Source organism: Rissa tridactyla, chromosome 8 (assembly GCF_028500815.1).
Source record: "Rissa tridactyla isolate bRisTri1 chromosome 8, bRisTri1.patW.cur.20221130, whole genome shotgun sequence".
In the NCBI taxonomy this organism is placed as follows: Eukaryota; Metazoa; Chordata; class Aves; order Charadriiformes; family Laridae; genus Rissa; species Rissa tridactyla.
Window position 1 is genome coordinate 36,731,388 of NC_071473.1, and position 22,480 is coordinate 36,753,867.

Here is a 22,480-nt window from a genome sequence, read left to right on the forward strand (position 1 = left end):
AATAGTGCTTACAGAAGAACAAACTTTATTTAGAGCAAAACAGAACTATTAATTAGCTTCTTGCTATAAAGAAGGTTTTGCAGCAAATGAGCTTGTTAGAGTAAGACCACAGACGTCAAGATTGCAAGTTAATGCTACCACACTGGACATAAAGTAAACAGAAGACCAGGACACCAAGCCACATGCAAGTCAATTAATGCCACACACAAAATATCTAATAATGGGAAGAGAACAGAATATTGTCCAATTCAGGAGCTGGAAACAAATCAGGACAAGTGAAAAAAGAAATACACACTGGTGAAAGATTATCAGTAAACAGATTAGGAGAAAGATGATATGAAGATAACTGTATAAGCTACACCTCTATTTGAAAAACTAGTATTTGCAAGGCAAAACATTTTGTCATCAATGAAAATCAGAACTGTTGATGTTACGGTATATGGTTCTCAATGGTAGAATATGAAAAAATCTGATTAAAGGAATAGCAGAGATGAGCTAGCTGAGAGGAGGAACATTAACGGATTAAGAAATGCAAAACAGATCATGACAATACAAAAATCTACTGTTTCATTGCTGCTGAACAATAGGAGTAAAAGACTAGCAAAAGCATCAAATTCCAAGCTCATTCTCACACTGTGCACAGCTTCTACTCATACTCATCTTTTGCTTGTCTTTCTATCGTCCTGCACTATCTTTTAGAAAAGATGGTCATTCCCCTTTCAACTTTCTTCAGGGACTCCAAGGAATCTCTTTCCCCGCATCTTTCTCTTCTTTATACCTCACCTATAAGATGATCCAATGTACAAAAAAAGCAATCAACTTTTCTACAAACTTTAGGTTGACAATTCCAATTTTTTTCCCTCACACGTTACTATATTTTCCTGACCAAACCAGGGATGCTGATAGATCTGACACCACCATTTGGGTGTTTAGCCGTGATCTTAAATTCAGCATCAACCAAACACAACTCACCATCCAAAACCTTTTTCTGCATTTCCAGAAAATACCATACCCTTAACTGCAGTGTTAATTTTCATTGAAGCACATGCGTGGGAACTAGAAAAATGACACAATTTACAGCCTGAAAATGTTACCTGCATAGCATTTGCAAGCTTCATTCTCTTCCCTCTGCACACAGAACTGATGCTCCTGTCCAGTTCATCCTTATCACCGTGTTCAGACTCTTGCTCCATCTCCAGCTTTGTCATGTTCCATCTCAATTCACCGATTCCCTTTTAAAATATAACACTAAAGATCACTTTAGTAGGATGTTCCAAAGACATGACCATTTTTCTGTTTATCTACTTATCTTACCCCCCACTCTCTAGAGAAACTGCTTGTCTTCACCTTCAAGGCCTTTTTTGCTTTATTTCTGTCTTCATGTTAAATCAAAGTATTGACTTTCATTTCACATAACACACAGAGATGTTTCAAAATTCCTTTGTAATCTCACTCAAAATACCTGTTATGCATAGAAAAGCATAATTTTTATTCAAAATTCCTCTTGAAGTTTTTGTTGAGAACAACGATGTGACAAGTAGTTTGTTATGATGATTATTTTACAGTTCTGACGAGTAACGTGCCATCATTTCTTTGCTGTCTTTTTCACGTGATGCCCACATTTTTAGAACAGCCTCAAGAGCCTTTACCTACCTAACTACTACTGTAATGCAAATAACATATAATGGAAAAAATATTAAATCTGATAACACACAGAAATGTTTCTAAATCAGTGACCACAACAAAGTTGAATTACATATATTTACACACATGCATACGTACAATGATCAAGTCATACCAAAATGAAATCGTTACATACAGCAACATTTGTATTTTTCCTTTAGACACTCCATTACTACATACAATGAAATTCACATAAAATGAGGGAAAGGCATTTGTACGTGTGCTTTAATTACTACTCTAGCTGTATCTTCAGCAGCACTATTGCAGCATTTTCCAGTACATGACACCTTGTAACAAAGCATCCCTCAAGCATAGCTGGAACATTAGTTAGTGCCTATGTGCAGGGCAAGCGTCTCCACAACAGGAAAGCTCAAGATAGAGAAACAAAGGATGGGAGGATGCCACCAGGTATGTACTTCACAAGAATACAGAATCAAAACTCATTCTTCTCTCTCAAAAAATACACACATTTAATGTTGGTCTTTTAATTCTAAGAAAAAAGCAATTCCAAAAATACAAACTGAACATCAGAGTCAAGTCAACCACCATAATAAAATGAAACAATGACATTCACAATAGTTAAGTCTATGGACAGCTTAAGTTTGACAAATATTTTCTCCCCCCACCCCCTAAAAACCCCAAGTACATTCCAATATTTATCTTTAAATGAAACTTTACGAAAAATACTGCTGGTGTTCAGTTAGAATTAAAGGACTTGGATAAAGTGAAACAATAAAGACAGATACAGATGGTGTGAGTAAGGTTACAAAGGCTTTACATTTTGCATTATCCCAAGATATAAACATTCAAAAACTAACATGAAGTTGCTGTGTTATCAAAATATTGCAGCTACAGGCAAGGCAACATTAAATTAATAGCTGAGGGTGTGAGAAAAAAACCACACATTTTAGTGAAGGTAAACAGAAGTGGCAGTTTTTAATTAGCATTTTTAATAAAGCTAATATTGCCCAGCCAGCCATAAAGCAAGCACAGGATAAAAAGCTTTCTCTGCTTCCTTTGGCTATAAGGTGACAAGGAAAAAAAGAAAAAAAAAAAAAAAAGAAAAAGTCACCTTTTCAAGATGTTCAAGATGAGCAGAAAAAGTCAAATAATCAAGTAATGGAATAAATAAGTACTAACCCAGGCAGTACACTTTAAACCACTCTGTCATTTGTAAATGTTACATAATTTTATTTTGGTGGTAAACTGTAAGCACGTAAGAAAACTAACCTTATGCAATACAGTGAATATCCACCAAAGTAAAAATATTCTTCTGTTTACTCTTTGGCTAAAACCCCCTCAAAAGTAGCAGACGAAGAAAAAAAAAAACATCTAATACTGGCAAGAGACTTTTTTGACTTTTTTTTTTTTTAAAAGAAGTAAAATAAACTTATCAATTTAAATCTTGGTACATTTTATAGAAACAAAAGAGGTAATGTTGTAATAAAAATCAGTAATGTTACTTCAAATGGCAACAAACTGTTTGTTGACCCTGTGCAATAATATACTTTGTTCATACTACACATTTATCAAAATATGACTGGTTTTACTGATATATAGGAATCTTGTGAGTGACTCCTGTCAACTTAGTTTGTAACCGGGACACAAAATTTACAATCAGCGTGCCACAATAGCTTTCAAATTGCTATTTCTAGTAGAGTTAATTTCAAAATGTTCAGATCCTGAATTATTTTTTAACAGTTAATTCTCATGGAAAATAATGGATTATATTACCTAGAGCATATGAACATCAATGACTGCACCCATTGCCAGAACACGCTGCACTGGTTTGACACTTTTCCTTAGTACATAGAAAGCAACAGCACCCAATAAGCCTGAGAAGAAATGCTGCTGTGTAAATACTGGCAACTATTCCTGAAAAAAGAATTATGGGATGTATTCTCAGAAGCTGCCCAATCCCATAATTTGTATTGCATAGGTCACAATCACACATATATATACATGCACAAGAATGTGTGTGCATATATACATATGTATATACACACACGCACACACGCACACACACAAAGAATATATTAAGAAGACAATGAAGTCTGGTCACAGAGCAATTTACAGGCTCAATATATTTTTTCTTTTTTTTTTTTTTTTTTTTTTACACTTTGTTTGAAAGAAAACTTCAGTATTTTACAGTCTTCAGTAGGCATTATATACACTGCACTTATGAAATCTAGAAAGTATTGAAATAGAAATACATTTCTGCAAACATTTGGGTAAGAAAACAAACCAAAATTTTTCAAAGATTTGTGCTATCTACATAATATTTTCTCTAAATCACAATAACTGTATCCATGGAATGTTCTCTAGAAAATGTCTTTTTTTTTAAAACACCATGCACATTTTTAAGCAATTGTAACCCAAAATATCCCAACCTAAAACAATCTAATAATGTTCAGATTAAAAAATTTAAGTTTCAGATCAGATTTTAAAAAGATAAGTCTTTATCACAAGAGCTGTAATGATAACAATTACATGTTAAGGCTAAACTGGTTTTGTTTTGTTTTTAGAAACACATTTAAAGACACGTTTCTCTCGTGGCTCTGCATTATGAACTGTACTTACAGATGACAGTGCAGTGAACATAATGTTCAGTCCTACAGTCAGGATGCAGTTGCTCCTTCCCACTCCACAAGATACTGCACCTTCCCATCAAGCGTCACCCGACGAGCCAAAACACGGTATTTTTCCCCACAAGCTATTCTACCTGCTGCACCAAAATAACTAGTAATTGAGTTCTTTAGATGATTGAGCTGCAACTCCTGATCTGCTAAGTTGTTTAGTATCTCTGTATTGAGTTCATCATACTGGTAATCTTCCTTGCTCTCATCATCTTTTACAATTTCTGAATTTTGAGTCTGGAGTGCTTTTCGTGGAAAGCGACCTCTTCTTCTCAAATGTGGTATTGCAGCAGGCCAAGTTCTTCCTGTACGAGTCCTTTTTCTTGAGTCAGATAAACTATTACAAAAAAAAAGCAAAAAACAAACAACAAACCAGCATTAGCTCCAAGGAACTTACGCAAAATATATGCTTTATCATCAGTTATTTCCATGTAACTCATAACTTCTTTGTTCTGTTTTTCACAGATAAAAATACTCGTTGCCTATAGATAGATGACTATTAATATGACACTTGAAAAATAAAAGTTATTTACATAAGGAAAACTGCACTAATTTAACAATATGTCTGAAAAGTTACCTGAATTAACTTAACTTATGCCTTGTTATGTTAAAGAGTACTATTTTGATACAGCTTAACCCCATTCTTAAGCAAATTTTAAAAAGTGTCTTCAGAGGAGCCTGCACCAAATGTGCTTAAATTTACAAATTAAAAATACAGCTTTTTAAAAAAAATTATGTATGGTTTTTTAAGCTGCATTTATCTCAATAAATTAAAATTCTGAAATACAAAAGAAGATATTACAAAACCTATTCTATATGACTACGTTTTATAGTACACATGACTTTGTGAAGATTTATTATAAGCGGCCAGAAAAATATGTATATCCAAGACTTACACCAGTCTATATCTGGTAATGAAAAAAAGAAGCTTCTGACATTACTGAAGAATAAACCAAGTGTCCAAGATATAAGTCCTTATGTAAAAACCTACATCTATAATTTGCACATACTAGAAAATGTTTGATAAAGTCCTAAATTAAGTGGTATGCAAACTTTGATGTTCAAGGCTTATGTAACATACTGAGGAAAAGAGGGCATCTTTTTAACATTTAAAAAAAATGGAATAAAGGGCAGAAATACAAAACAGTGACTTAAGCCCTTAGGTAACAATTTCAGAAGTCTAAAGTAAACATGGGTTTTTGAAGATGGATTATTTGTAGCAGTAATGCACACAAAAATGATTCATGAAAGCACTTGATAGCACAAACCAAAGGGGAGACAAAATAAGTAGACTGAGGAACCATGTACCTGAATAAAAGAGAAATTTACGTTTGCTAAACTCGAGAGAGGGAAAAGTTCAAGTAACAATTTACTTGCAGAAAAGTTGATTGTAGTTAATAATTTATCTATGAAGACCATGCCAAAAATTTTTCATGCTCTATTGACTGTAGAAAAATCACAGCACAGTCTACAAAATCACACACAAATCTACAAAACCAAAAGCTGCTAAAATTAATTCAGGGTACACATCAGCACTTTTGCGGCCTTTACTAGAAAACTAAGTTTAGGAAGTGTTTATGGAGTTTAATTCTTCTCAGTAAATGTAATTTAACTACATATTCTACATCAACAAAGAACAGTGGTTAGTGAGCACAAAAAAAAACCCTCACCCTGAGTGTTGTAGGCAGAACAAATACAGACTAGTTTTCTTTTGTCCTATTTCTTTAGATTTTCCCATGCAATTTAAAGCTCTAATCTGAATCTCAGTTGCTCGTTACTCCAAATCCCAGTGAATCACCACATCCCCAATGTTATACCCCTTCGCAGTGTCCTCAGTTCTTCTCTGTTTATTGCCCCACCAGTTCTGCAATACCCTTACCTCCATTTCATATCTACTATGGCTGCATCACAACTTATGTCAAGCTCCTACCTCATCTTATACCTTTGTTTTGCCAAAGCTTCAACTAAAAAAGACAAACAAAAAAACCCCAGAACACAGCACTGGCAATGACTAGGACACAAAACTGTTTGACTTTCTGTAAGTGTGCGTTGCTGGTTTGGGTCTCTCTTATCCAAGCATCTATCTTTATGAATCTTGTTAGACTATAATTTCTTTGGAACTACCTGAATTCCCAGATTTCATGGAAGCTAGTCAAAAGATTCAGAACTGACTGAAAGTACAAAAGAACCTCAGGTTTGAAGAAACCAGACTTGGAACATTTCCATGTCATGCTTTGGCAAGGTATCTCTTGTAGGATGCCTGCAACTTCTGTTTTTTAAGGGTGAAAAACTACTGAACCAATTGTTTCCTGTCCCCCCTTTCACAAAGTTTTAGTAAAATGAATATATCGCAAATATTAATCTCTATTGCAAATACAGTAATTAAATAATTACCTATAATGTCTCGAAATGCTAGATGAGGTAGTTTCTTTCATACTGGCAGCACCTGTGGATTCCACATCTGAGGTATTGGATGAATGTGCAGTTCCATCAGATTTCCTGATATACAAGATAACAGGGTTGCCATATAATGAAAATAATCTTATATTAAAAACTGAGCAAACAGATAAATGACATGGTATTACAGTGTTTTACGGGGATTTTTTTTTTTAATTATTTCTTTTTAATTTACCCAACAGTGCACGGCAATTCCAAGGCTGGGTTTTCTATCACTGGAACCGGTTCATTATCCTGAGGAGGAAAAGCAAAAAAAAAAAAAAAAAAAAAGTACTTCAAATTAAGTTTTAATTGCTGTATCGATTTTGTTTGAGGGTGAACGGGGGAATATCATGATTCAAAAATTATAATCCGGTGGGGGGGTGGAAGGGAGGGGAAAGGGGAATAAAATATCTAAAATCTTACCAGAGGAGACGACTCTGGAGTTTTATGAGTCATTTTTCTTGTATAGGGACCAGGTGGACGACCTACTGATTTTTTTTTCCCCTTTCTTTCTATACCATTACTTAATTCCCTAGAAGAAAATTTATATTTTGTCCTGTATTATTGAAGACAGTTTTTATTGAATAGATGTTTTCCTTTGGCAATGAATACATGATTACACATCTATTTCTAAGACATTGCACTAAATGAGGTTATTCTGCTAAATCAAAAATTTCAGGTATATATTTTTGCCTCTAGAATAACAAATAGATACAAGATCTTTCTAATGACATTACTGACTCCCTAATGTTGAAAAGGAATGAACAAGTGTTAAAGTTGTTTATTCATATGATCACACTTGGTAAAAAAAGATGGCACACTTACTAATACAAGTTGGTCCTTTCAAACCATGAAGACTCTATGATTCTATGATCATAATTCTAGTTATATTATTGCACAAGAGCTCCAGAAAGGCAAAAGATTTAGTTTCCCAGATATCAGCAAAGTTGGAATATTTTCTATTTTTTACTGCTAAATTTCATGTTGGTTTTTTTTGGTTGGTCGGTGGCGTTTTTTTGGTTTGGTTTTTTTGGGGTTTTTTGTTGGTTTTTTTTTTTTTTTTTAAGAAGGATCCTAAGAGAAAGCTAATTTAATTCATTTTAAGACATTGTTCTCACAAATAGTCCACTGTCACAGCTTAGGCAGGACATCCACCTTTACCATTATTTTAAAAAAAATACATTATACAATGAAGGGGCCTTTGTTGAAGACACCAAAATTATACCCAAGTACCCTAATTTACCCCAACACTACTAGAATGACTGGGTTATTTTACCTGACATCAGGGATTGGTTTAGATGATTTTCTGCCTTTAATTTTGAACTCATGAGAAGTTCCTTCTGGTTCTTTTTCAGCCTTTAAAGCAGCATTTGGTGGCACAGGAGGAACACGAATTCTCAAGCCAAACAAATGCTTCTTTTTCTTTATTTCTTTTCCAGACATAAACCTAGAGGATTTTAGATTAATTGTTAAAATTCTGACCCCAGGGAAAACAACTTTTAAAATAACAGCGTACATGCAAAACAAAACTATGCAAATCAGAATATTCATTCTAATGCTATTTTATACCCCTCTTTCCCCTAACACAATCCTCACTCTCAAATACAGAACGTGAAGTGGAAAGAGGACGGAAGTTAAAACAATTTTTTTTCTCATGATCTAGGTTCCACTCAAAATTTTATGTAATGTTATAGTTTGAAATAGAAACAATATTTAAACGTTATCTGCAGCCAAAGCAATTATCAGATAGATTAAGCAAAGGAGACTGAAGACTCTAATCTACATCACATTAAATAGGCAAATAACATTTAAAACAAAAAGTACCGATAACTTACATGGTCTTGTAATCATTTAATGCCTCCAGTACATGCTCATATCTTTCAGATTTTGGTGTATCAGCCAGCTGTGAAGTATTAAGAAATCATTTAACCTGTCAAATTCTTTAGTAATAGAAAGATTCCAGTTACTTTGAGTTACTCTAACTACAGATTCGGATGTGGAATACATTTATGATGTATTAGCTGTGGAAGCTACCTAACCCCAAAGGATATTAATCATTATCCCATGTATTCTGTGATTTACATCCACAAAACTCATGCCAGGATCAAGCCCAGGACAAAGAATTTGAGTTTTGTTTGTAAGAAGTGCCAGAAAAATATCTCAAAGAATTTTAGTATAGTCAAAGAACATAATACTAGCTTGCCTCCCCAAGACTGCTAACAAGAATTCTTCTGTGGCATTATGTACTCCCAAATTAATAGAGATTGAAAGCAGAACATAACTATATTGACACAAGAACAGAAGTTATTTTATTGGTGATCATTTTAATGAAAATTCTGCCACAGGACCCAACTCTCATTTTCGCCAACATTACTCAACATGGTAAAAGAAAGGATGAGGCCCAGAAGAGTTATTAGAGTTTAAAAAAAAAGTAAATCCATTTTCATGCCCCTTTTGTTAAGACCCAGTCTAACCTCTCTTCTTGCACCAAAGCCTGAGGTAGCTAGTCCCTATCAGGCTACCAAAACATAGAATTTTACCTCTGAAAAACTGCACACTTATGAATTAGAGAGACATAACGCTGAATAAGTATGGTGGTGACTATAAAGAAGTGGACACAACACTTATGTAACAGAATTTAATAAGATTATTTATTTTTATAATTAGACAGCTATTTTTAAATTCCAGTGAAGCTACCACATTTTCAGTTGCCATACCAAAATGTTCCAGAATTTATATCCAATTGGCTCTGCAGCAAATTTATCTTTAATTATAGATTTGACAAACAGTTTATAAGTTTCACTATTAGCGTGGATACTACAGAGCAGACTGCACAGCATTTGCAGCTCAAAAAAAACACCTTTAGCTAACAACTAAATAAATGAGTAGATACACTCATAAAAAACAACCTTTTAATATGATTTGGGGCAAGATTCACAGTCAATCTACCTGACTACTAAAGTTAAGGGAGGTATTCAACCAATTTTAGCCAAAGAAAGTAACAACTGTTTTTACACATTTACCATATGCATTCAGTACAATTGCTATCCCAGAGGTCTTGCAACTCTGTAGCACTTAACTACAGAAAACTGCCTTATATTTATTGCATCCTAAATAATGTGTTAAAAATTACTGGCTTAGGAGGTCTGATAATTACACCATTTACTCCTATCTTACCTATGGCTAAAAAAAAAAAAAACACCACCACAACTTTTCCTCTTTTTCAATTATAAGCAGACAGAAAAAGAAACAAAAGTGTCATTTCTAAAAGTGGCAAGCTAAGAATATTACAAAACCCCTAAACCCATTAACTTGTAGATGTTATTCTGTGACTAATTTCTGTTTAATAAGGCAACCAGATTAACCAAAGTACTAAAATACATTTGCCTCCAATTTTTCAAGACACAATTTTCCCCAGCTTCATGAGAGACATTTAGAATCTTTTCAAAATAAAGACTTGAAGATTTCCTCAACACAGCTTTTATGCATTTATACAAAATCTATCCCATCAAAAGTGCAGTCTTCAGACATAAAAGAAGTAGCTTCCTTGAAGGTTTAGAAATATTGATTAAGGTACCAAAAGGACGACTTAAAGAGGTGAGTATCATTATTTTGGATCTCCCCTCTCCTTCCTACCACTTGGTTATGTGTTTTTCACATAGATTGAGCACGGACGGATTGAAAGTGGAAAGGGGAAAGAAGAGCACAATGAGGACTGCAGCCTTTCAACTTCTCCAAGTCAATGGCTGCTAGATAGCTCCACTCTCCTCATCCACACAAAGGCTGCTCCAACCAGCCATTCTGACATGAAATTATGTTAGATCTAAAAAAAATTATATTGTGTGAAATAAGCAAACATTAATTTCTTCTACATTTCCCTCAATACTAAGACAAATGAAAGTCAAAATTAAACACAGCTTACATATTTGTTAAACTGTGCAGTAAGACAGCCAGAATATTTCATTCTATTGAAAAGACGGTGTGAGAATTACCACATTTTGTACAGCCTTTTTTTTTTAATTAAAGTTTGAGATTTGGTGTGACAGAATTATTGACTTGATATGACTTAGCTAAGAGATGCCACATATCTCAAAGTAAACCAGATGTCTATTCATAATGACACTATTTGTCATTTTTAAGTAATGCTTGAGTGCTTGCTTGTCCTTCTAAAACTATTGACACTCAAAGTCTAAATATATGTATTTTAAGCTATTTCCCATTATTTATGGGAAGCAGTCACTCATTTAAACCAAGAATATACATTTGATTCTCAAATTGTGTCTGCTAGTAGAAGTGGATTACAAATGTATGAATTTATTGAAATGAAGTCTAGAAGTAGCATGTACTCATGCTAAGAAAATTTCAAACTAGTTATACGCCACCTGGATTAAGAAAATTCAAAACCCTAAACAAGTTTCATGCACGAAAAAAGTGCTAACTCTACCAGCAGCATGCCAATTTGAATTTAGACATAAATTTTGCAACTTTACATGCATAAACAAATGTCTACACTGCTCCTCTTAGTTAAATATGAAGTGAGTCTGCTTGGGGAAATGGATTTCCTGTAACGCTAAGGTAATGGTCCAGTAAATCAAGTAGCTGGAAAAATAACCAGTGTAGTAGTGAACTAAAACCAAGATGCCTTGACAAGTAACAGAATCAGACTGGAAAAGGATCAAAACAATCTTTAGACGTGGACATGAACTGATCACCCCGTGTTTGGAAGAAGGAGGAAAGAGGAAATATTTGTGTACAATAATTTGTTATGTGTTACACCTTAGAGACTTTAAAGATGTCTTCATAAGCAATATACTCTGCATTCAGGTCTACATTTAGGTTTTCTGGCCTGTGCACACGAAAATATTAAAGAACTATGAGAATTATAAAATGGAAGTAGAGGAAAATACATATGTGCAACAGAATAAACAGTTGAGTATAAATAATTAGAGTTGCTACGCAAATAATAAGATAATAGTTACATGGACCACTTGAGAAATTTTACAGCTCAGAATAACATACACCACTTAAAAAGCATTCTATTTCTGCAAGGAAATTAAAGATGGTCTCATTATTCATGATTATCAGATTTTAAGGTAATAAAGGATTTAACACCCAGAATAAAACGGTTCATAGGTCGCTAACTTTCAGGACATATGTATGCACTGTGAGGAAAAACAGAAGAGAGTATTCCCATTACTTACCTCACCAGGATGCAATCTATCCCAGTTTTCATTAATGTAGGCCATGAGTTCAAGCTCCGAATCAAAGTATTTCTTCTTATGAATAACACTTAGGTTGTAAAGGCATAGATGTGCTATATCTACCCTAGAATTCAGAAATATTTGAATAAAAAAAACAGAGGGGTGGGGGAAAGAAGTCTCTTTCTTCCAATTGCTTTTCTTTCCAATAATTTAGTAGAAAAATCTATTAGCACAATATAGTTAGAAGGACACAAAGCACAACTTAAAACACTCAATCCAGGGAACAACATTACGAAGTCTCCTGTCATTTCTCTTCAAGTGATTCTTTCTGCTTTGAATGTTACTTTCATCTCTGCCTCATCTCATTGTCATGATGCTCTCAAACTCCAAAACTGGTCTAAACCATGGGATATTTAAGTCTGAATTCATACTTGAATGTATCAATTCTGAATTCATGCAAGTATTTTGGTGAACTTTTAAAAAGGTAATTTCCACCATATATTTGTTAGCACATATGTACGCTAAATTGGATACAATTTTAATATGGGTTCGTTCAAAGATTTCAAACTACAACTAACCATTATGTCTCATCTAGGAAACTATTATAAAGGGTGTCAAGACGTGTACTCTAGGACTCACTACATTTGGCTTATCTTAATGGCAGGATCCTAAAACTGCAAAAAAGACATTGTTCAGATATCTCAATCTTCACATATACAACGAGTAGTTGCTTGATACTTTATTGAACAATCCCAGGGATAAATCCCCAGAACATACAACTGCAATATAGCTAGCTCTACATTTAAGGATAAACTTTGAAGGAAAAGTTGTCCCTGTTCATACAAGCAGTAAGAACAACTCAGGGAAAAAACTCAAGACAGGAAATGTATTTCCTTTTTTGCAGGGAGAATCAAAATACCAAAAAGAAAAGCAGAGCATGTATTTAACTCACCTTTTTTTTTTTTTTAAAATAAATTCATTACTTACCATCTCAAGGGTAAACGTTTGAGGTATTCTGGTCCAGAACTGCAAACTGAGCAAATGAACGTATAAAACCTAAAAATATATACACACATATATATACACACGTCTGGGTGTGGGATGTCTGTACATACACACACAATGTTTTAACATCCTAATTATGAAAAAATTAAAGTTAAGCAGGGCAGAAACCCAGCTACATGATATTTGAGAGTCCCTTCATCCTCCACCTTCCCTTTATCAACTTCCACAGTCTGTGCTGGTACCTAGCAGGCCAGATACAAGGTATTTCCTCAATTTTATCCTGGTACCACTGTTTTATACTCCCTAAGAAAGTCCCTCAACCTGTCACTGTATCAGTGAAGATGATCTGTAATGTCCCCACTCCATTCTTTCAAATGCAGAAACCTGTGCCCCAGTGTAAACATGCATTTAAAGGACCCACGCATTCCTGGGTCCTAACTCAGTTCCTTCATACAAACATTCCACCACAACCAACAGCTAAAACAAAGTATAATAGATAATGAATGAGATAATCTTTGATTCCCTTCTCCAGTTTTCTCTCATCTGCTTCAACTGCTCCAAGTTCCTCTTAAAATGAAAGCACAGACCAGCGCTCTTTTTCATTTCCTTTTGTCCCAACTCATCACATATGAACAGAGGATGTACAGAGCTCCCCTCAGTCTAGCTATCCTTCCAGCTTTCTCCACTTCTCCATACTATACTACTAGTACAGGGAACAGCTACTGCAGCACACACTGACAGCCTATCTTGAAGCATGGTGCCTGTTGCATGTAAGAGATTAGTCACCTACACAATGTGAACTTGAAAGCCCTTATACAACTTATATATACAGGTCCACTAAAATGAAGTGCTTTAAAGCTTCCAGTCTCCCAGTAGCCAGTATAATGAACTTCCACGCAAGAATGAAGTAAGTAACTATTTGAATTTAACTATCCAGTGGTTACCACTCCATCACCCCACCCTCCTTCACTAAACTGAGATGAAGAACTGCATTTTCCTGGCACCTGAACACATGCTTTATTTTGTATAATCTCCTATACAAAACTCACCCCGTTTTTGGAAAAATACTGTTGTAGTATTACAGATTCCTTAAAGCTCATATGCTTAATTCCCTCCAATTTTAAATAAAGACAACCGTAAAGTACAGCTTAAATTTCTTACCTGTCACCAAAAAGCATGGGCTTCTGGAGGCACTGCACACAAGCCTCATGAAACCACTGCTTACATTTGCAGCACTGCAACATCTTTAGATACCAGCTTCACCAACAGAAAGAAAAACAAGATGTGTTAAAAGACTTAACTGAAAATTGTTCTTCATTACATTTAAATTAAATACCAAGGGATCTTCTGACACAAACTGATTTTCACAATTTATAAAACAGAGTGTCATCTGTAAGGATGTTTCAGTAATACTGAGTTCCATAATGAATCATTACTAGAAAAGAGTGACTACGAATAATAAAAGATAGCCCAGTAAAAAGATAAAGTTATTGAATTAAGAAAATAAAAGTTTAATTTCCTCTGACAACCACCTTTTAATTCTCGATAATAAGAATTCATTAACTCCATATAAGCTCCTTCTCACATACTGGATTAGCTTCCTTGTTATTTTCCAAAGCACGGCACAGCCACATTTAGTCACAAACATTTGTTCTGAGGATTCAACTACTCAAATCCCCAAAACCAACCTCACAATTTACAAAGGTTTTGTAACCTTTGTAGGTTACAAAAGAAGCTTTTTCAGCTTCTCCCTTGAGAAACGGAACCATGAAAAATTGAGGGCAATGTTTGTCCACATCTGCAAAATTCTCAAACCAGAGCTCTGTCCTGTGAGTATAAACTCAAAAGCTTCACTTCTTTATGGGACTCTTGACTTGCCTTCACTTCAAATCTTCAATGCTATTTTATTCATTCACTCATCCATGCAGACACCAGAGTATTATCATTACCTGCTTAAGAAGTGCTCTTCTTGCCTTTCTTGTAAGAAAGGACCAGCAGAGGACTCTGCAATTTCATAACAGTAAAAAAAGTCTTCCCCCCACCAACAACTGCAATCCAGGGCATGATGTTATGGTAGAATCAAAACATTTAATGAAATAATCTCTGGATACATTTATATTCATGACTAATGACAGAGCTGAGTTAACATGAGAAAAGCACTGCCTAGAACTGCAAGAAGCTCAAGTTACTCCATCCAATCTCAACACATTAACAGTAGCAATACAAAAAAAAATATTCTTGCTTGTTGTAGGATGGACTGTGATATTATGTGATGGTCACATGACAAAATTAAAACCACCTAGAAGATCTGATGGGAGAAGGAAATCCATTACTAATGTATTTCCTATAAGACATTAAAAAAATAAATTCAAAATTCCACTTGGCATCGAATTTAATACCTACACACAGTAGAAACAGAAATTAACAAATTCACAAGTAAAAGTCTACAGGAATAGGGCCAAAGTCTGCAGCTGCATTATGGAGAAAAGTTCTTCTATATTATCTGTTTACTTACTCTCCAGGTCCTCCACAATAGCAGTAACATTGCTGGACATTGGTTTTATGACCTGCATCCCACTCAAGGTCTGTTGCATTATATGGTAATGTTTGTTTCATGACTTGCAGTGCTTTGGCATTTGGTCCTTTCTTAAGTGCACCACCCCTCTGTCAAAAACAAATATATCAGTTTACAAAACCAATACTACATTTCTGAAACTTTCAAATCCTTTAATTTAAAAGTTACAAAAATTTGTCTGTAATAAAGTAAAATACTTTCACCTGTATTTATGTTTTAATAATAGCATATTTTTTTAAAAAATAAATTGTAAGCCAAGTGTCATCTATTTCTAAAATAAATATTAATTCCCAACATATAAAACTTCCATTCAGATCAAAGTTAACAAAAAAAGCAATCACTGAAAAAAAGCACTATTTCTTTTATTTATTTTTTTTACTTCAAAAAACAAAGTACACATGCAATACAGGATGTACTAAAAATGTTTTTCTAGAAACAGACCTTTGTTGTTGTTGCAAAAACGCACTGTCGACAGAGCCATTTGTCATCCGAATCAATCACGCTGGAATCAATATTTGGTGTGTGACACAGCTGATGATAACCTGTATAAAAAATGATGAACCAAAGTGTTATTAAAATGGCTAAAGAAGCTTACAGGGAATTAACTATATATAATTTTAATGCAACTATAAGGCATTATCCATCATTAAGTACCAAAACTCTGATCAAGAAGATCAGTAACACATTCAAAAAGGTCTTTTAAGTTCTCTTAATGGAAAAGATAAACCTTACCTATAGAACAGTAAGTCACTTTAACATGGATTATCATTACTCACTAACCTGTTAATAGCTGCTAAGGGCTACAAAATTTAAGATCAGTTGAGCAGCCAGTCACAGCATAGAACAAATCAAAATATCTTTTAAAGTGCAGTAAATAGAAAAAAATCTAGTTACCTTGCCCACATTTATCACATATAACCATTTCATTCGGTGCTTCTGAATACTCTTCCTGACATATTGTACAGACCATTTCCCCACTTTCAGTGGCTCCTAGACAAAGATGAAAGTGTGATTTATTTTTTTTTTTTTCAGTTTACATCTGCAGTTGGAATGGTTACCACATGTATGGCTTTTTTCATAATTTCAGTTACAGATCCATGTATTGTAGAAACATATTGTTACAAAGCCTAACTTCCTAACAAAGATAAATTCAGACGTTTTACACAGACTGTATGTTACAAATATTTACATGACTTATCATAGACTATTGGATATTTATAGGCCCGTATATTGCCTATTTACTATGCAGTCCATGGCTCCTTAATATCAACAATAAAAATTAAATAACTGAATAAAGAATGTAAATGCAGGCTAAAAATACGTATTAAAAATCCTATCTGGACAACTCATATGTTTTGTATTTACATTAGTTTGTGCTTCTTTTCATGTAAATATATGCACAATTTGGTGCATATCTTTTTGACAGATCTGCCCAAGGTCGTTTAATATTAAACTCCACCACTCTTAGGAGATATGTTATTACTACTTATACATATTTGCAAGCATACAGAAGCACACAGTAACAGCAGAGGTAAGAAAAAAACATTAGCTTGCAAACTGGAAACAAAACTATCTTGCTCCAATTATACCATGTATCAATGTAAAAATCTGGATTAAAACACAAGTTACTTCATCTACATGTTACCACACTCATGCACTTAAGTTTGATAGCTACAATAAATGAATTGAAGATCATAAACTAGCACTACACTGAAGCAGAAAAACAGTATTTCAAAAGCTTCTCAGAAATAAGGCAGTTGGTTTTCTGCTACTATGCATACAAAATTTCTTCTATTAGCAGATAAGTGTTTAGTTTAAACACCCAGAATCAGCAAAAGCCAGATCAATTTCCATTGCCTTTATATGATGAGGAAGCTGAATCTGATTTACAGAAGAAATTGCCACTGAAATTGTCATCCATGCTTCACTAGCATTAGATTATCAAAATACTAGCTACTCCCCAAATATCTGAAAAATCAAAGCTAATATACAATAGATGTCTCACTTGATAACTGTACATTTCTTTATACCATATGAATACTCCAAAATCTGTAAAGGTTTCTTATGTGCAACAGTTATGGTGTTACTTTTAAATATGAAAACTCCATTCAAACCTAGGATTTTCCAGTCTTTGGTTTCTTTCCACGTCATGTTGTTTCAACTGAAAACAATAGGAGGACATAAACTTGGTGTAAATTAGGGCCTGGGGTTTTCTGTTAAGACAGAGTATTATACTCTATCCCCATCCAAATAAACTCAAACCTGATTATTTTTAGAATTGTTCTCCCCTCCCTGCACATAGTTATGTTAAAATGAAAAACAAAAACAAACCAAAAAAGTAACTGCAATGATAAGGTGTTGTTTGACAATAATACTTTTAAAAAAAAAAATAATTGCCTAATTCATGATCCTGGGTCACATTAAATTATATCATTCTTTAGGATACAAGAATATAACATAATAATTTATTTTAACAGATATAGTAATCTAAACAAATAAAATACCAAACAATGACTACTTCACTGAAGTTCTTGCCTGTTTGTATGTCCTTCCAGAGAACCCAGGATTTGGAACTGTCCTCAAATATAATGAAGCAGTTCTGTTTCAGTTTGTTTATCTGAAAAAAAAAAAAATATATACAGTGGAAGTCATGAGTAAAAGGACGAAACAGAAGAATGTATTTAATACTAAGTGAGACAATAATACTGTAATATTTAACCAACATACAATACTGTAAGACTCCAGCAAAGTTAAAAATTTGTTTACCTTTTTGATAGTTCCAAGATAAAACAAGCCATCTGACCATCTAGCTAGGACATCCTGACCTTCTTCAAATTTACACAGTGGCTTTTTGGCTTTCTGTCCATCACATAACGACAGCTTGGTCAGAGATGCTGAGGTCTTATGGCTTCGACGTAAAGGAGACCGCTTATGGACCAGTGAATTACCCACCGCTGTAGAGTCTCTAAAAAAAAAAAAGGGGGGGAAGCAAAAGAAAAGATAATCAGAATTAGGTAAGAAACCGTGTACTTCAAATATTAATATGGTTCACAGCTAGAACTCGCTTAGCTAACTCCAGAACTTCAGGTAGCTAAAAACCTGGTCATGTTTTAAGACTTTACACACCTTTAGCAGTGGTGGGTCTCCTACGATAAGAGCCTACAAAATTTGAAAAAAGTTTTCAAATATATAAAGAAATATGGAGACAGGCAGACACAAACTTTCCAGCTCAGAGACTCTTCAAAAAGTCACCAAAAGCATCAAAGAATGCATCAATAAAATTCAATACAGGATTACTAGAGCAAAACACTAGTCACTTGAGTCACTGATAGCTTTCTAGAATTCCAAGGAAGCTAAAAAGGTACTAACTCCATTACCTTGGTAGGGAGAGTAGTAGCTGACAATTAACATGGTACTCAGCAGTCAGTTACCCATAATAATAAAAAAAAAAACCAAACACCACAACACAACAAAAACGAGGTGGAGGGGAGAAACCAGGTTGAGCGCTATGCCAACTCAATGTCCATACTAACTCGGGTACCTCCAACACTGCATCACACTTTGCTAGTAAGCATAGCTGTAGAGGTTTCCAGCACAGGAAGAATTTTTAAGTGTTATATTTCTAATGTAAAATAAGTTTTCCTCTCTGTTAGAATCACAGAGGAAAAGAATAAGGAAGCAAAAACAAAATATCTTGCAACCTTTCTTCACATATGAAACTAAAAATTAATTACTTGAATCAATAAATCATTTTTCCCCTCATACAATTCCACAATATATAGCCTATTTATAGATATGTAAATGTGAATATGCTTTTATGTCAGACTAGCTATCAAATACTACGCTCCAAGTAAAGGAGTAAAATACAGAAAATTATAAAATAGGACCAGATGATGCACAAGGAAGAATCTTTATAAGTAACAGGCAGAATTTGAGACTGTAAAACAAAGTTACTATTCCTACATTCAAATGTATTTTCTCCTTAGAAACTAAATGTATGTATAACTATGATGCAAACACAAAGACAGCTCAGGGAGTTAAATAGGATAGAGTCAACTGAAAGAGCAAAGTTTCACCTTGCTCAAGATAGCTTAGGCACATTATCAGCAACAAAAATATCTGAATTAATCACAAAGCACCAAGAAAACCAGTAAATGAATCAGTGTCCTATATAGTTTGACAAGAATTACTGTTCAGATGTTAGAGAAGTTATTGTAAAGTTTCAATAAGAACGGAATTCCTTCTCCCTAAAAAGTTTACATTCAATATGAAAATAAAACTGGAATTATAATGGCTTAAAACATAAAAAAATATGTAAAAAGACAAAAGCTAATATTCTAGAGAGAAATCAGCAATTATTTTTATTTTTGTACTAAACAGTTTAAACCAAGAAGGTTAGATACAATAAAATTAGACAGCTGTATTAAGCATACTTATAATCAGTGTAAGTCTAAACAATCACATGACAGTAAGAGCAACCAGTGCTCAGTGATGGGTCAGACAAGTTTCCCACATACCCCAGTAACCCTGTCAGCCTCATGCACAACCGGGTTACCAGTTTAAGTTCTGCCTGATCCCAAATACAAAAATATTCAGACAGGTGACTAGGGAAGACCAGAGGAACAGACAAAACTTAGAACATCACTCGTCTCCCAGATATTCTCTAGGTTTCTTACAGGCTGTGGGTCCAAAGATCTCAAGCAGTAATGTCTTTTTTTTCTTGTTCTCAATGGAATTTTCTTCTGCAAGTTTTTCTATGTGTTTTGTTGAACCTGTAAAGCAGCACTTTTTTTGGCTTGTTTCACAGCTGGCACTTCGTCACTTCATTTGACACCCTTCATCATTGCATCAGAAAACTAAACTGTCATTTTCCATCTTCTCCCTTCGTGCCCCAGTAATGATGTTTAGACCCAGCCGGACATATTTCCCAGATAAAGAATCCTACCAATTCTGTTGCTTCTCATGTGAAAGCTGTTTAAAGTTACTGCTGCTCTTCCCCAGTTCTTCTCTAACCTCTGATAAATAGGACGAGATACACGCAGCATTCAAAGTAAGTTTACAATAACAGAGTGACAGCATGGCAGCCCAGGCCATTTTTTATCCTTTGCTCCTTTCCAACTAATAACATTTGTAGCCTACCCCCACACACACCCTGCAATTGGGCATTGAGTTAAAAATTTCAAAGAATGATTAGAATCTGCAGGTTCTTATTCTAACTGCTCCCAGACTATTGTTTCTCTTCCCACAGGGTATTACTTCTGTTTGCACCAGATTTCATTTGCCACTTTATTATCCAGTCAATAGCTTAAAGTCCTTCTACACTTCCTACGTTATTCTGAATAACCTCATACCTTTAGAACATTTCATCATTTAAACTTACCATCTTTTCTACATCACTGCAAGATTTTGCCCCCTATCTTGTACAGTAGTTTATATTTTTGCAAGGGCCTCTGAAGCAGGGCCCCAGCCCTTAACTCTTGTTGCAGCCACATTCTGCTGTCTCCTTTGTATCTGTGCAACCACTTACTTACACACCCAAGTACCACACAGGCTCAGAAAAAAAATGTGTCTGAAGTCAGGCAGTCAAGAGACGGGAAAAAAAAGGGTTTACCTTCCTCAGTTCCCCAAACCTTTCTGACTACACACACACCCAACTTTGCACAAAGAAAGCAACGTTCAAGGGCTAGGCAAGGCTTGATCAAAACAGACTAGAAATATTTGTGAAACTATAACCCGGTCTCAGCCAACAAGCCTTTTCTTGGAAAGGACTCACCATAACAAATACTAAAGTATTTGGACACTTCAAATTACATCTATGAACTTGATTTAGCATATTAAATGGATCAATAAGTTGCCATGTGTAGTTCAAAGCACCTAAAGCAAATTCACTAGTGCACCTTGAAACATTTTAACAAGTGTTTTGACAGAACTACTCTTTTCTAGAGGTTCAAAGACTGTCTTTCCAGCTTTTCATCTGGTTTGATTTAGGAGACTAGAGAAAGCAGCTAAAAGGCAGGGATGTTGCCTCTTTTCCCATTCTTGAAAAAAGGTGTGAAAGATCTTGTATAGAATAAGCAAGAAGACTCAATCAATTCATTTATTATACATAATCTAGTACAGATTTCCATTTAAAAAAATCAATGATTTTTATTAGTTTTATATTAAACAAGTCTTCAAAAGCATATGACATTCTCCCTAGTACAGAAGTTTGTCCCATATCTTCCCTTCAAATTATAACAAAAATGTGTTGTGCATCCCTTTCTGGCACAAAGCACTTAAATGACTCTATACATTGACTTATACAACAGCCTAAATTCACAATAGCTACTTCAGACACTGAAGGATCTTGACACACAGTAAAGGTCTGAGCCAATAAAGCAGACACTTCTCCATTGTCCACATTGCTCTCTTTGTGGGAGATAGGACTGCTGAAGCGATGACTAAACAGCTCATGAAGTAGCTCCTGCTGTGGCAGTTTATGGTTTATCTAACACATAGACTGAAAATAGAGTTAGTTATCACAATAGGCTGACACTTGGAGCTAGCTTAACAGTTGCTTTCCACATGGATAAGAAGTTCCTCTTCAGGGAAACGTTCCCTCCATGTTTTTGATGGAGATTAAGTGGCAAGACCTACCATTTTAACAAATTGACTTTAATTAGCAAGCCATAAGTTACTTAAAGTAGGTGTCTCTGAAGTGCCTTCTGGAAACACTACACAAGAAATCACAAGAAATTCACCGCATACCAGCATAAACACTACATGCCTAAAATGTTAATAACTTTCTCATCTGTCTTGCCACAGCACACTCTGCTGTAGTGGAGTACTAAAAAGCCATACCAACCATTAAAATAAAATTTCTGTTGAAAGTTAAGTGAAAATGCAAGTTGAGGATAGCTTCTTCCTCGGTAATTCTGAAATTAATTTAAAGCTTACACATT

The 22,480-nt window shown here is 34.6% G+C and overlaps 1 protein-coding gene across 4 annotated transcripts in view; it reads right to left on the reverse strand.

The window, feature by feature from the left end:
- Positions 1 to 2,152: 2,152 nt before the first annotated feature.
- Positions 2,153 to 22,480, reverse strand: part of MTF2 (metal response element binding transcription factor 2) — a 28,832-nt gene continuing 8,504 nt past the window's right edge. For 2 of the 4 annotated variants that reach the window (XM_054211454.1, XM_054211457.1), the window contains exons 2-15: positions 18,306 to 18,504; positions 18,075 to 18,156; positions 16,434 to 16,529; positions 15,981 to 16,081; positions 15,480 to 15,628; positions 14,126 to 14,221; positions 12,947 to 13,015; positions 11,960 to 12,083; positions 8,594 to 8,661; positions 8,035 to 8,205; positions 7,182 to 7,290; positions 6,952 to 7,010; positions 6,714 to 6,818; positions 2,153 to 4,656 (exon numbers count right to left, since the gene is read on the reverse strand). In XM_054211454.1, coding sequence (XP_054067429.1) covers positions 4,302 to 4,656; positions 6,714 to 6,818; positions 6,952 to 7,010; positions 7,182 to 7,290; positions 8,035 to 8,205; positions 8,594 to 8,661; positions 11,960 to 12,083; positions 12,947 to 13,015; positions 14,126 to 14,221; positions 15,480 to 15,628; positions 15,981 to 16,081; positions 16,434 to 16,529; positions 18,075 to 18,156; positions 18,306 to 18,504 — 1,783 coding nt within the window. In that variant the 3' untranslated portion in view covers positions 2,153 to 4,301. Of the gene's footprint in view, positions 4,657 to 6,713; positions 6,819 to 6,951; positions 7,011 to 7,181; positions 7,291 to 8,034; positions 8,206 to 8,593; positions 8,662 to 11,959; positions 12,084 to 12,946; positions 13,016 to 14,125; positions 14,222 to 15,479; positions 15,629 to 15,980; positions 16,082 to 16,433; positions 16,530 to 17,653; positions 17,701 to 18,043; positions 18,157 to 18,305; positions 18,505 to 22,480 lie in introns of those variants that run through there. The other 2 variants (XM_054211455.1, XM_054211456.1) reach the window with 2 other exon arrangements.